The sequence below is a fragment of the Corythoichthys intestinalis genome, chromosome 11, assembly GCF_030265065.1.
Source record: "Corythoichthys intestinalis isolate RoL2023-P3 chromosome 11, ASM3026506v1, whole genome shotgun sequence".
Classification (NCBI taxonomy): Eukaryota; Metazoa; Chordata; class Actinopteri; order Syngnathiformes; family Syngnathidae; genus Corythoichthys; species Corythoichthys intestinalis.
In genome coordinates, this window is record NC_080405.1 from 41,548,607 (window position 1) to 41,563,428 (window position 14,822).

Here is a 14,822-nt window from a genome sequence, read left to right on the forward strand (position 1 = left end):
GACAGTCTGTAAATGGATTAAAATTCGCACTGCTGGATGAAAAGCGCATCATTCGCCTTTCTGCACGCACGGTCTGGATTAAATTTCGCTGTTTAAATAAACCTACACACTAGTCTGGTCATGCAAATGTCATTCGTCTTTAAGATGATGTAAGACGTTATTGGACCACGCACTCTCTCTCTCTTTCTCTCTCTCTCTCTCTCTCTCTCTCTCTCTCTCTTGCTCCATCTCGTTCACAGCTCGGCTCAACATGATCTTAAACCGTCTGCTGGCCGCACTCAGTACTTTGGAGGGATGCGGGTGCGCATCCGCTTCTGCGTGCACCTTCCAGCATCCATCCAGATGGAATTGTGACTTTTACGCACTGAGTAAATAAAAGGCTTAAAAGGGATTTCCACTATATTGATGGTGAATAAGAGATGCTCCTCATCAGGCATCTCAGTGGATTCGTGTAACACGATGAGGTTATGAGGATCGATTGCTTTGGGGGGAAAAGGATGCGCTCACATATACGCACAAACTGGAAGGATTTAAAAGAGGGACACACCTTGGATTGTGATGACCGAGGCTTGTGAGTGCTTTGCCGGCATGAGTGTGCGCCTCACGCCCTGAACTTGACGCCATCAACACTCGCACGTTCCAAGGTAAGATTAAAAAGGAAAGAGGGACATGAGCGAAAACTGCAAAGCCGCAAAAGAGCCCGGCTCGGCGCAGAGCCCTCCGTCGGATGTGATCGAGCTGAACGTGGGCGGGCAGGTGTACTACACCCGTCACGCCACCTTGACCGCCTTTCCAAATTCCTTCCTCGGGAAACTGTTCTCGAGCAAAAAAGGCTCCTCCACTGACCTGTCCCGGGACTTTAGAGGACGCTACTTTATCGACAGAGACGGCTTTTTGTTTCGCTATGTATTGGATTACCTGCGGGACAAGCAAGTCGTCCTGCCGGACCACTTCCCCGAGAGAGGGAGGTTGAAACGGGAGGCGGAATACTTCCAACTGCCTGATTTAGCGAAACTTTTATCATCGGAGGAGTCCAAACTCTTCCCGGACGATTACAGCGATTTGGACGATGCGTCCGTGGGCAGCGAGCATCGCTTCTACCCGTCCTACTCTTTGGACAGGAGGTACGGTTACATCACGGTGGCGCTGAAAGGACCCGCGGGAGGCAAAGAAAGCGAGGCCGACTCCAAGAGTCGAAAGTTGCCGAGGATCTTCATCAGCAGTAGGATCGCCTTGGCTAAGGAGGTCTTTGGAGACGCGCTGAACGAGAATAGAGACGCGGAGCGAGCCCCGGATCGCTACACGTGCAGGTTTTACCTCAAGTTCAAGCACCCGGAGAGGGCGTTTGACATGCTGTCAGAGAGCGGCTTTCACATCGTGGCCTGCAACTCCTCCCTGACCGCCTCTTCTGTCGTTCATTACGCGGACGACAGGCTGTGGTCCAATTACGCGCAGTACATCTTCTACCGTGAGTCAAGCGCGCACACACATTCATCGCTCATAGTCAGGGGTGCACATAATTTTTTTGCCCAGGTTCTCAGAGGAGGACCTGGAGATGTGACTTGGTCCTCATTGAGCTTGAGAGCCGACCCGCCTGATGCGATAAATTTATGACAAGCTTTACTTAGAGCCAATTAACTTTAATTAATTATATTAACAATTAATGCTTGATTAACATCAACTGGCACAACAAAATTGCCATTACTTTGAAGTGAAATGTAAATGAAATAAGAAGCACCAATTCAAAATAAAGGGCATTATGCGGCTCCCACATTAACTCCAAGCCTTTTTAAAAGTGGGACATCCTCCTCATAAGACCTCATTGAACGTGCATGTTTAGCTTTGTAAAATGCGAGCAAACACACGTTTGTCAGTGCATGTCGCTGTTCATTACCTTTATTCCGCCACTTGTCCATAGGGCGAGCGGGGTCCTGTTTGACATCGATAGTTTGCTTAATTGCCACATGCTCTCTGTTTTTTTCGTGCTTTTCAAAGTTTGGATGGCTGAAATTCTTTGACCCTACATAAAATGCGCTGCTCTTATCGGCGACATTGGGATTCTCACGGCACATTTTGTACCACATTTCCATGCGAGCATCATTTGCTTCTAGCCATGGTACCTCCTGTAGCCACTTTTCAGCAAAAGTCCTTTTTTCGGTAGCTCCGGTGACGTCTCTCTCGTCTGTCTGTCTTTTGACGGGGGTGGGGGAACACGGAAGTAATTTAGTGATGGCCAAATGAAGCCTCATGAAGCAATGAAGCTTTGCAGCCAATTGGTTTGCACATGTATCAAAGCTTCATGGTGCTTCATTTACCCTATGGCGCCATCAAGTGGTCTAGAAGCCCAAGAGGTCAACATTGTTAAGAATTCAATGGCTATTTGCTAAGACAAAGATATGAATGTGCTTGTGTTAGTAATTTAGTATGTGAACAAAATACAACAAGTGCTAAGGGTAATTTGTTATTCATTTTTATTTAAAAATAATAGCTTTCCCACAGTGGCTGGCTTTAAACAGTTTCTTTTTTCTTTTTTGGAAAATATTTCACCAGCTTTAGAAAACATTATTTCACAAGGCACAGATGAAGCTGGGGTGCAGAGAAATGTGAGTGCCAGTTTATATAAATTTGGGTAGGTATTCTTTTGTGCCTCCCAGTACACTAATGGATTGTTCATTCTGTTGATGTTTGGTTCAGATAGGTACACACACACACTCACATTTATATTAAAGTAGTTTTTCTCCCTTACCTTATTGAAAGCAATCAAATCAAAATGTTCCCATACAGGGGAGGATCGCTCTTTTCGCGCAGGTTCCATCGCAAGCAAAGGACAAGGCTCGAAAAAAGATTGCACTGGTTGCACTGTTGCGCACAGATGTAACAAGTACAGGAGCCCGAAATCCACAAAATGTGAGATAACAGGCGATCGCCATTGCGTTTTGCAACCAATTTATACCGTAGCCTGTCCTGTTTTTGCAATGTGCGACAAACGTTGGATCACTTCCGAAGCACTCATGAGATTCAGCCGGCCGCCGGCCGCCGGCGAGGCTTCCCACGTCATCATTTCCGGGTTTTGCCGAAATGAAGCGCGCCTCGCTACAAGCTTCGTGGAAACCCCCCTCCTATTACTCGACACAAGCTTCGGAACCTCGGCTCATTTCCTCCCATCACTAAAGTAATTACTCAGTGTGGCCTGCCTCTTCAAAATTTTGAGAAGTTATTTTCTCGTGTCCGCCGCAAATACAGTGGTTAGCCATCGGTACGCAAAAGCGTACGGAAACCGTTGAGGGCCAGCGCATTTGTCTACGTCCAGTACGCATGCGCGCATGCGGACCACTTATGTGCACCCCTGCTCATAGTACAAGTTCCCATATAACCTAACTGAGGTACTTTCACGTGTTCGACAATTTTTATTTTTTGAAAATTTGTTTTCTGACATTAGAATAATTAATTGACTACCACTAACGTCTAGACCAGGGGTCTGCAACCCGTGGCTCTGGAGCCACATGAAGCTTACGAACCGAGGGCGTAGGTTTGCATTGGCAGGGCCGGCCCAGGCCATTTGGGGGCCCTAAGCAAAATAATATCAAGGGGCCCATATTTTCTGTAAAAATGTATTAAAATTGTATCCTTATGTGCATCTTTCTTGATTCTTGATCTCTTAACTATGGACACGACATTGCCCAGCATTACCTTGAATTGTATATTTGAGGAAATCATCATCTTGTGAAGAGGACGGCACTTTACCTCCAATTCCATACTGAGATACTTCTCAATAGCTCCTTTGAATCATCCAAAGTGCAACATATGATTACGTGGAACAAAATTCAGCCCAGGAAAATATTCGTCAACAAAAACGTGTACTGTGGGGAATGCTCAACTAATTAAGTAGATTCACCGTAGGCCGATACATGGCATACTACTTGATAATAATGTGCGATATAAATTAGGGCTGTCAAACGATTAAAAAATTTAATCGAGTTAATTACAGCTTAAAAATTAATTAATTGTAATTAATCGCAATTAATCGCAATTCAAACCATCTATAAAATATGCCATATTTTTCTGTAAATTATATATATATTCTGTAGAATAATTTGTTGGAATGGAAAGATAAGACACAAGATGGATATATACATTCAACACACAGTACATAAGGACTGTAATGGGCATTTCACTCTACTGTCATTTAAACCTGTCTATGCTGTCCTCACTCTGAAGCGTCTACTTTTTCCAAAGCTAGACAGCTAGTGAACGACGCCTTAATAATCAGACTTCTTCCTTTTTCATCTGATTTATTAATAAAATGGCCTCAAACCACTGTCCTCTTTAGACCGTAGTGAAACTACAAAAAAAGTACACAAGCATTGCATTAGCAACAACGTTAGCTTAGCACGCTATACAGGTTCACTAAACATAAACAAAAAGCGTCTCATACAAAAAATATAACATTTCGCTTACTAACATAATATGTACATTCTTTACAACAACCATACTTACGGACAAATCTTGTCCAAGGATCATATAAGCACAACATTACAACGTAGGCGTCAGCCCGAGACATCGTGCAGTCATATTGAACTGGCAAGAAAGCAATAAACCATGTCGCAAAGCGACCACAAGAGTTCGCTGTTAGACAGCACAACAAACCTTGCTGTAAAACTTACCAAAAGGCAGAATACTGTCTGAGCGGGACATGTGCGTTAATTGCATAAAATATTTTAACGTGATTAATTTAAAAAATTAATTACCGCGCGTTAACGCGATAATTTTGACAGCCCTAATATAAATGCAATGAGACAGATAATTTTCTCCAGGGTATTTTGCCGATTGTTTTTTTTTTACCTTTCCACACTTCGTTTAAGGTGCGTTTAAGCCCCCCAGCCCGCCCCCCCGCTTCTGCAAGGTACGCTTGCATTTGCGCAAACTACACATGCGTAGAAAGGAGAAGCCTAATGTGTTACGTCGTCGCCAGCGCGGTTTACCTCTGAACCGGAAACTCATTACTTGCCCTTATTGTCATTATTTTGTGATCACTGTTTTTTTTTTTTTTTGTGATCGCAGTTGAACGCATCACGCAGGAGCGAGAGTGAAGGGAGAGCACTTTTACGAGCAGGCGCCGAGTTGTGATAGAAATAAATCTTTATAAAACAACGTAAGCCTGACATCATTACTTGGGATGTTGCAATCGATGCTCAGTTGCGCTCTCACCACTTGGAAAATAACAAATAGAAGCATATGGTGTGGCGCTGCATGTATTTCCTGTAAACTTGTGCATAAAAGTAGCGATCCTGGAAGTGGCGACAGTTTTGACAGGCAGAAATGACTTGGGGAAAAAAACTGATCGCGCGCCTCTTTGACTGGGGGTACCACGCAGGTCACTTTTTCGGGGTTTAATTTTCCTCTACGCATTTTAATATACAGTATTCATTTTTGGTCGGCATTGAGTTGGGAGGAGCCAGCCCCGTAGCTGGCTGACCAGAGACAACTCCGGAGACGAGCTCTGTAAAAAACGCTCATCTCCACCTCATCCGCGATGGGAGGACCCCAAACGGGCACTGAATTGAAGCATATTATTGAGACGTCACGTAGTTTGAAGGTTCAAGAAAAATGTGTGGAAAAGAAAAGAGCAGGAATGCCACGTCGTGATCGTCCGCCTCCATTGTTTACGATGCTGTCATGCCGCAGTAAAAACAGCGATGGCATGACGTCCCTTCCTGAATCTCCGAATGTTGTAAGGAGACAGCAGTCCATATTAGGCGGCGCGTAGGCGGCGGGGGCACTGCGGCTAATGGCAATTACCAGTACGACATAGTGACAAGCTGAGCTGACAACAACGTTCAAGTCGGAGTGTCTTGCACAACAATAACTTCAACAACATGCTATATTACCTTGATACTGTTGTTTCTTTTCTTCTCTGATTTTCTTCTTGTTTCGTTTCTCTGCTCCAAAGGATAAATTCTCTTCGACATATTCGTGCATCTATTTTCCAATCAAGTCTGAGCACCAATCATCGCAAAACAAGTTCAACGTCACTCCCCACGTTGCCAGATTGTAATGACAAGAAAATGGATTTTTGCATAGATAAACGGCAATGCACGCCACATTATTCACGATGCTCTATTAACAACGTATAAAATGCGCTTGCCAGATTGGGGGCCCCCTAGTGGTGGCCCTAAGCAGCTGCATAAATTGCGTATAGGCTGGGCCGGCCTTGGCATTGGGACGGGAGGGACAGAACACTACCCACTTTTTAGGATGCTCAAAGGCTATAGGTTCATACTAAAGGTCTTAATGCACGAATCCGATTTTTTTCGTGTTTTTCCGACTTGAGTCAGGCATTAACTTGACGGTCTGAACGGGACAAGTCGCATAGAAGTGGACCATTTCAAATCCGATCTGAGTCACTTTCGTATGTTGTTCAAATCCAATATGGGCCACATTTTTTCAGAACGTGACTGGCGGTCTGAACTGTCAAGACTCCCAAATCGGAATTCATGCAGCAATTACGTCAGCACAGAGCAAGAGGCACGGAGGACGGCAGCCATGTAGGCATTAGCGCCTAGCTTGAACTCTGCTTTTAAGCACGAAGCGGGCTTGACCACAGTCATAAAAAAATGAAAATAAAGAAAAGAATAAACCTTACAATTTTCGATTTTCATTCTGTGCGCTGAATAAGCAATATTTCATTATTTCACACATGGCCGAGTCGGGGCAGACTGACGCACCCACGTCATTTCACGCACACACGTCAAAGCTCATGTGTTTGAGTGTATGCGTTCTATCAGTCCATATAAACTTGGAATATAAGACTAAACGGGGATTATTAATGTCTGTTATTTGTGTCCTCTTTTTGGAAATCAAAATATGATAACTGTTGAATGACATACAGCTATCATGTGTAATTTGTTTTGATGCTTCTGAGCATGCGGGTCTCTTTGCTGAGCGCATCTCGGACTGCGAATTAGTGCGCATGCGTGATACTTGAGCGGTCTCAATGGACAAAGGCAGTCTGAAAGGGCACACCAAAAAAAAAAAAAAGATATGGAAAAAAAATCGAACCTGTAGTATGAACCTAGCCAAATTGTCCCTGCCAACTTTTAAGAAACCTTATTTGCATTATATAATGGTAAAAATGGTAAATGGACAGTACTTATATAGCGCATTTTATCTGCATGGTTACCATGCCCAAAGCGCTTTACATTAGCACACATTTACCCATTCACGCACACATTCACACACCAATGGGGCTGCTGCCATGCAAGGCGCTGTCAACCCTTTGGAGGCAAATCAGGGTTCAGTGCCATGCCCAAGGGCAGTTCAACAGTGGGCAGTAGTAGCCTGGAATCGAACCACTGACCCTTCGGTCCAAGGACAACTCCAGCTACCAACTGCACCACAGCCGCCCTTGACTATACTATAATGACTTATAGACTTCATAAATAATAGACAGACTTCATAATAGACATTATGAAGTCTATGAATGACTTCAGTTAAATAGGTAATTTAAATGATCTGCCCATATATTGTATGGATAGATTTGACCCTACCAATATTAAGTGAATTATTTTCATTATGTTCAGACTTACATTTACCCCTTTTTACTGCTGAGAGTGCCAGTCCATTTCCCCCCTCAAATGCACGTTTGATTGGTTGATGACTTGAAAACACCCCCCCCACACACACACACACACACAGCCCCATGCCGCCTTCTCCGCCCCCCTCAAAGAGGAGGGATTTTAGTTTTTTTTTTTCATCCAGCAGCAGCTGCAGCCACTGTATTTAATGTAAAAAGACGTCAATTTTGTGGAGGTGGGGAACACACCACTAATTTTGCTACTGAAAGTCCGACCTGTATCAACTGTGTGAATTTACTTACCTGCAAAACTTGCTTAGAGAGAATTGTCCTTCTATATGTTTTTTTTACTGTAAATATTAATTAACCCTTTAAGGTCTGGGCCTATTTTGTCTGATTTTGCATGCCTTTGAAGTTGCCTTTATATTTCAAAGAAAGAATTGTTTACGATGGCCTGGTTTGGTCCCTTTTTTTGTGACACCTTGAACTTCATGTCCAAACTGTTGTTTCCTTCACTGACCAATTATAAATCATCATTTTGGGCCCAAAAACACCCAAAACACCAAAATCGTTTTGTCAAAATTTTTAATATTGATGTCCAATTGACAACCAAACATGCGTAACGAACCGTTTTGAAACTTTGTAATATTTATTCAACATGTTAGGATGAACATTCAACCAAAAAAATTTAGAATAAATAGTCTTATATTTGACAATTCAACATAAACAACAGGTATAGCCATAGGCGTTTTTTGCCTTTATACATGCTCTAGTCAAAACAGGTTATATACAGCAGACCAAACAGTGAAGAACAGTGAAAAAATATATACCATCTAACACAAAAAGTGTTTAGAGCCCATCTCTTTATGAGTTTAGGTATTGCGGCCTATCACTTGATGAAAACTATGTACACACAATCAAGCTTCTTGAACACACATTTATATACACAAATTGAGAAGACTGATTGTGGGGGGGGGGGGGGGGGGGGGATATACATATAACATTGGGATAAAAAAGTATTTTCAAAAATATTTACAATAAACAAGTTAAAATTTTTTCAGGCATGCCACTCCGAAAAGCAGTTTCGTCCTGGAATTAGACACAGGGCTACATCAGACAGCCCACACTTACATGGGGTGTCGGTCCTCTTTCCACCCTTCCATTTTCATTTCACTTTAATTGTCACTATAAATGTACATGAAGAAAAAGTCAGTATTTATGAAAATAATAAAGTATAAAATAAAAATATATACAGCAATAAATAATAATGGAAATCTATATGTATGACAATAGAAAGAATACCATAGCTGAATATGTGCTACATCCTTAATCTTCATATAGAAAGAAGAACACCACAAATTATAAATTCCTGCCTGGCATACACACAGTGCACGTACGACTTTGATCTGATATGCACATTTTATTATTATATACACAAACACACACTTATATTGCATCAAAATTAACTTTGTCTTGCAATAGCAAAAGAAACTTTCAAAAGAAACTTTTTCAGCATTAAAAAAAAAAGTGAGTTGGCTTACCTCTGCTCGTCGATGGCGTCACCCACGTGTTCAAATCCGTCACTATCTTCACTCGAGGACTCTTCCGAAGAAGACGATGATGACGAATTTGGACCATCCTCTTCCTCAAGTTGATCAAAAAGCAGAATTGCTTGCGCTAAATTTAGTTTTCCGTTCATTCTCAAAGTCACACAAAGTCGCTGCTCGATCCAAACGGCCGTCGCTCGCCACCTCGCTGCTTCAGAGCACTCCTCCCTCTCGTTCGGTGGAACCTCGCACGGCAGTTACATTTATTTAAAAAAAAACGCATTTTGTGCTTCCACTGTGACTTCGAAAGGGTTCGTTTGATTTGTGTTTTTTTCATGGAGCTTCCGTTTTGAAAAAGGACAAGAAATGATGGAAATACAGACATAAACAAATGATCCATGCAGTGTTTTGCCTATCAATTAATGCCTATCAATTAATTAGGTTTAGATTCGTGAGAAATGTAGACTTGACCCCCATTCACTCGATTTGTTTGGTCTTATTAATGTCCCGTCGCCAGCAAAAAGTGAACATGCAGGTTATGCTGTCATATTATCCCGACCAATGTTGAGACCAAACCTACGCCCTTGCTTTGAACCCTTTGATGCGGCTAAACATAATATTGAATAAATTTTTATTTGTAAAATTTATTCTGGCGCTTCTGAGATTTAATTAAGAAATTTAACTTCCTTTTAATCGGTAGATCAGGACAGGCTCACTGTTTTGGGTGTTAGTAGAACACTCACGCATGAATTCACCAACTATGTAAAGTTGTGGTTGCCCCTCTGAAGCCCCAAGTCTTTGCACCATTCATAGGAGCAGAGACTTGCAGGTACATTTTCCAAATAGGAATCATGATCTTACTTAGTTCACTCATGCAGCTGATGAATCCACCAACTAAGTAAAGTCACAGTTGCCACTCAGAAAGTGTACCCACAAGCCTTTGCACCATTCACTGGCCCAAAACCTACTAAAATGAGTCAAATATGCAACACAGAATTAATACATATAAACATATGTATATAGAAAATCGTGCTGATGCAATAATTTCAAATGTCAAATGTTCAAACTGAGTCAAAATGGTTCTTTGAGTGTTAAAGCTGGCCGACCCCTGGTATAGAGACATGTCTAATCCATTTTGACTGGTTTGGGGCTGACATTCATTAATTGATTAATCGATTAATCGCAAAATAAGTCGACAAATGATTTCATTGCCTGAAAGGCGCGCCACTACACCAAATACAGTAGCGGGGCACCGGCAAGCAAACAATTTTATTTTTTCTTGAGCACTTACTGGTCATGAAAAATCTGAAATAGCGTTAAAAGTATATATTAGGGCTGTCAAACGATTAAAATTTTTAATCGAGTTAATCACAGCTTAAAAATTAATTAATCGTAATTAATCGTAATTCAAACCATCTCTAAAATATGCCATATTCTGTAAATTATTGTTGGAATGGAAAGATAAGACACGTCGGATACATACATTCAACATACTGTACATAAGTACTGTATTTGTTTATTATAACAATAATTATTTATTTATTAATTATTTATTAATTATTCTTTCTGTGAAAGGGATCCACGGATAGAAAGACTTGTAATTCTTAAAGGATAAAAGTGAGTTTGTATATTGTGACTAAATATTGCCATCTAGTGTATTTGTTGAGCTTTCAGTGAATGATACTGTAGCGACTTAACGGTTCTGCCCAAATGCATGATGGGAAGAGGTGCAACCACGACTGTGTGTGGTGGCTTCAAATGCTATATCTTCTCTGTGTTGGGTACAATATAGTGTGTGAAGAAAAAGATCAATTCCTGTCATTCTTCCCCACGTCGCTTCCCACAATATTTATAGTTGTTGGGAGAGATTTTAATGCTTTTGTCAAATAAGAGCATAGCCTCAATGAATGATTGTATCTACTCCACTCACTTGACGCTGCCTCTTAGCTCTAAAAATAAGTAAAATGGCGCCATTGTAGGGTTAATTGTGTTACATATTTTAACGTGATTAATTAAAAAAATTAATTACCGCCCGTTAACGCGATACATTTGACATTGCGCCACTGTAGGGTTAATTGCGTTACATATTTTAACATGATTAATTTAAAAAATTAATTACCGCCCGTTAACGCGATAAATCTGACAGCCCTAATATATAGTATATATATATATATATATATATATATAGTATATATATATATATATATATATATATATATATATATATATATATATATATATATATATATATATACATATATACATATATATATATATACACATATTTGTCTTATATATTGTATATACTTTATGGCATATTTTAGAGATGGTTTGAATTGCGATTAATTACGATTAATTTTTAGGCTGTGATTAACTCGATTAAAAATGTATATATAAATATATATATATATATATATATATATATACACATATATACATATATATACACATATATATATACATATATATATATATTTAAATTAGATATGTGCCGATTACCGGTTTCAAGGTGTACTGTGGTATGAAAACGTCACAGTTTCAAAAGCACAAAAATTTTCAGTCATACCGTCCTTAAGGTATTAGCTACTTTTTGTGCCAAAAATACAGGGAGAAATCCCTCGCTTGCAGCTGCAAGGCTCAACCCTCCTCACCGGTTGTTGCTCAGTGTCAGTAGCCAGCTGTGCTACATGTTGGCTGGAGGAGGTGAAACTCCTGAACTTTTTCCCCATCGAAGAAAACAAAATTGCTGGGACGGGAATACTTCGGCTACAGAAATGTTACAGACGGCCACGGGTTAGAGGAGGAGGGCCAACCAACATGTAAAACATGTTTGCGGAGGGTGGCTGCCGAGGAGGCAATACCTCCAATATGATTTCGCGTTAATACAAAATTAAAAGTTAGTAAACACTGTCATGAACATTTCCCACCAGCTATGAGAGTTAACTCCAGCGTGTTTAGTGGGTCTAGCAGTGGAAAAACTGTGGCTTTTTTCTCTCTGGCAATTGTCTGTGTTGAGAAAGAGTATGTATGCTGTAAACATGACACGAGTTATACACACGTGCTTTTTATGGAAAATAATTCAATTATTTTTGTTCTGATGGCAGAAACCATGTTTTTATCCCACATTACGACTTTGCAACATATCAGAACGATTTTCCAACCTGGGAACTCAGATCTCCCGATACACATTTACGCAGCATATCTCCCGAAAGACTTTGTGGAAGTATCAACTCATATGCTATCGCAGCCAAAGTTGCGTGCATAAATCATATGTAGGAGCCATGTGCAGATATATGGAGTGGAGAGTAATATGACAATATTAAATAGGTGCATTTGTAGATTATACAATGTAGACTTAAAACTCCAAAGTATTTTAATTTTATTTTATTTTGACTGTTGAATTTTATACTGGGGCAGTGCAGATCAATACTGGGGTATGTGCCCCAGTGAAATGTGTCTGGCGACACCCATGTTACCGACCATTAATAATGATAGAAGTCCAATTCACTTAAACAATAGAGGGATGGTTGTGAATCTTGTTTCAGTACTACTGAAGGCATTAGACGTCCAATTCATTTTGACGGAGAGGCGGCGAATGAACATTCCCTGTCAAAATGAATTGGTCATCTTGCGTCGTCAATGGTAGCAGATGATTTAATCTACTAAATTCATCGATTAATCCCAACATTATCATTTACAAATTCACAGCAAATGATAATGTGTCAGTGCCATTGACGGTAAGAGATGACCAATCTATTTTGACTGAAGGGCTAGCAGTGTCAAAATTAATCGATTATTTGCAAAATTAGTCGACAGAATAACTCATTGCCTGCCGCTGACAGTGATAGATGTCTAATTTACTTAAAATTGGAGGACTGGCTCTGAATGTGCATATTTCAGGGCCATTGACGGCACTAGACGTCCAATCCATTTTCACTGGTAGTCCTGACAGCAGTCATTCACTAAGAATAATTGATGAATTCTAACACTGCCAGACCCTTCAAGTCAAAATATATTGGACGTATATTGTCGTCAGTGGCACCGAAACACAATCAATGGCTGTGAATGAGTTAATGACGGATTAAGCTATCAAATAAGTTTACGATTAATCGAATTGGATAAATGCGTCAACTAATTTTTGTGATTACTAAAATTTTGTGATTTATCAATTAATTCTGGCACCACTGCAGTCATAATGCATTGGACATCTATCACTGTCAGTGGCACTGACACATGACCATTAATTTCCAGCTTCCTCTGAAAAAGTATTGTTTATAACCAAAAACAGCAGTACACTGATCTATGAGTGCTCCACAAAAAAAGACAAAAAAAAAAAAGAAAAAAGTTACAAGCTACTGCTTTGTTGTTGTTTCTTTTTTGTTCTGTAGGGCAAGGCATTATTTGAAAAACCAACAAGCTTCAGATACACTGCCAAAGAAAGTCCACTGTCGCCAATGTGCTTTCAGCCACTTATTGATCTATACACAAGAAGTCAATTACACAAATACGAAATGAGAACAACAGCAGCCCTACAACAGTGAGCCAAGACTCACATCTAAAAGCTCATTCATACACTCTTGTTGTGTCTCAGCTTGTCCCAACAAACAATATTTACTCTCTATAAGCCAGTTAATTTCTTTACATTCTCTTTTTATGAATAGTTTATCACTTGAGTTTGGTCCAGAACAGAAGTGGGTAGAGTAGCCAAAATTTTACTCAAGTAAGAGTAGTGTTACGTCAAAATAATACTACTCAAGTAAAAGTAAAAGTAGTCATCCAAAAAATGTACTCAAGTAAAAAAGTATCCAGTGAAAAGAATACTCAAGTAATGAGTAACATTGTGAGTAACTGCTTATTTTTGTTTGATTTTTTTGTTGAAAACAATGGCATTTTTTCCTCTTAGCACAAACCTATCTGTACGAACTGTTGTTATAATGATACTGTACAATAACCAATTACATAACCACATTAACCCAAAGAAATACATTAAAAAAAAAAAAAAAAAAATCCGGCGAGAGAGAAAAAAACAAAAAGACAGAAATGAAGCATTATTCCTCCAAAGAGCATGAGTTCCCTCTAGAGTTACTAGTTATTATACAGTTACTATTATGAAATGAAAAGGATCATATCTTCCGTTTTCCGTGGTCAATCAGTGCCAAATAAAAACTGGGAGAGAAGTTTAAATCCATGCTTCAGTTTCATGTTGGGGGCAGCGCTCTATGTCAAATACTTCATTGTTTACTGTGCTTTAAAGACGCCACGTGATTGGACAGGCTAGCATGATCATAGAACGGCAAGCTTGCGTCTGATTGGTTTAATGGAGCCATGTGATTTATGTTGCGATGTCTCATTGGTGAAATTAGTAGAGCTACTCTTGGCATCGCTGGCACAAAAAAAAAAACAAAACAAAAAAAAAAAATCTAATAGGTAGGATAAAGAGGAAATATGTAACGACTCTTGTGTAGCCCAAGTAGCACAGTAAGAGTAGTGTTTTTTTTCTTCACAAAGCTACTTAAGTAAAAGTAAAAAGTATGGCTCCGTAAAACTACTCTTAGAAGTACATTTTTCTCAAAAAGTTACTCAAGTAAATATAACAGAGTACATGTAACGCGTTACTACTCACCTCTGGTCCGGACCCAACTGGCACACTATTGCCCTCAGTCAGGGAGGTTCGCTTATCCCCTGCAAAATGTTGAACCCAT

At 40.1% G+C, this 14,822-nt stretch overlaps 1 protein-coding gene across 1 annotated transcript in view; it reads left to right on the forward strand.

The window, feature by feature from the left end:
• The first annotated feature begins 247 nt into the window (after positions 1 to 247).
• Positions 248 to 14,822, forward strand: part of LOC130923755 (BTB/POZ domain-containing protein KCTD16-like) — a 68,418-nt gene continuing 53,843 nt past the window's right edge. Inside the window, exon 1 of the mRNA XM_057849691.1 lies at positions 248 to 1,468. Within this exon, the coding sequence (XP_057705674.1) occupies positions 670 to 1,468 (799 nt within the window). The 5' untranslated portion in view covers positions 248 to 669. The remainder of the gene's footprint in view (positions 1,469 to 14,822) is intronic.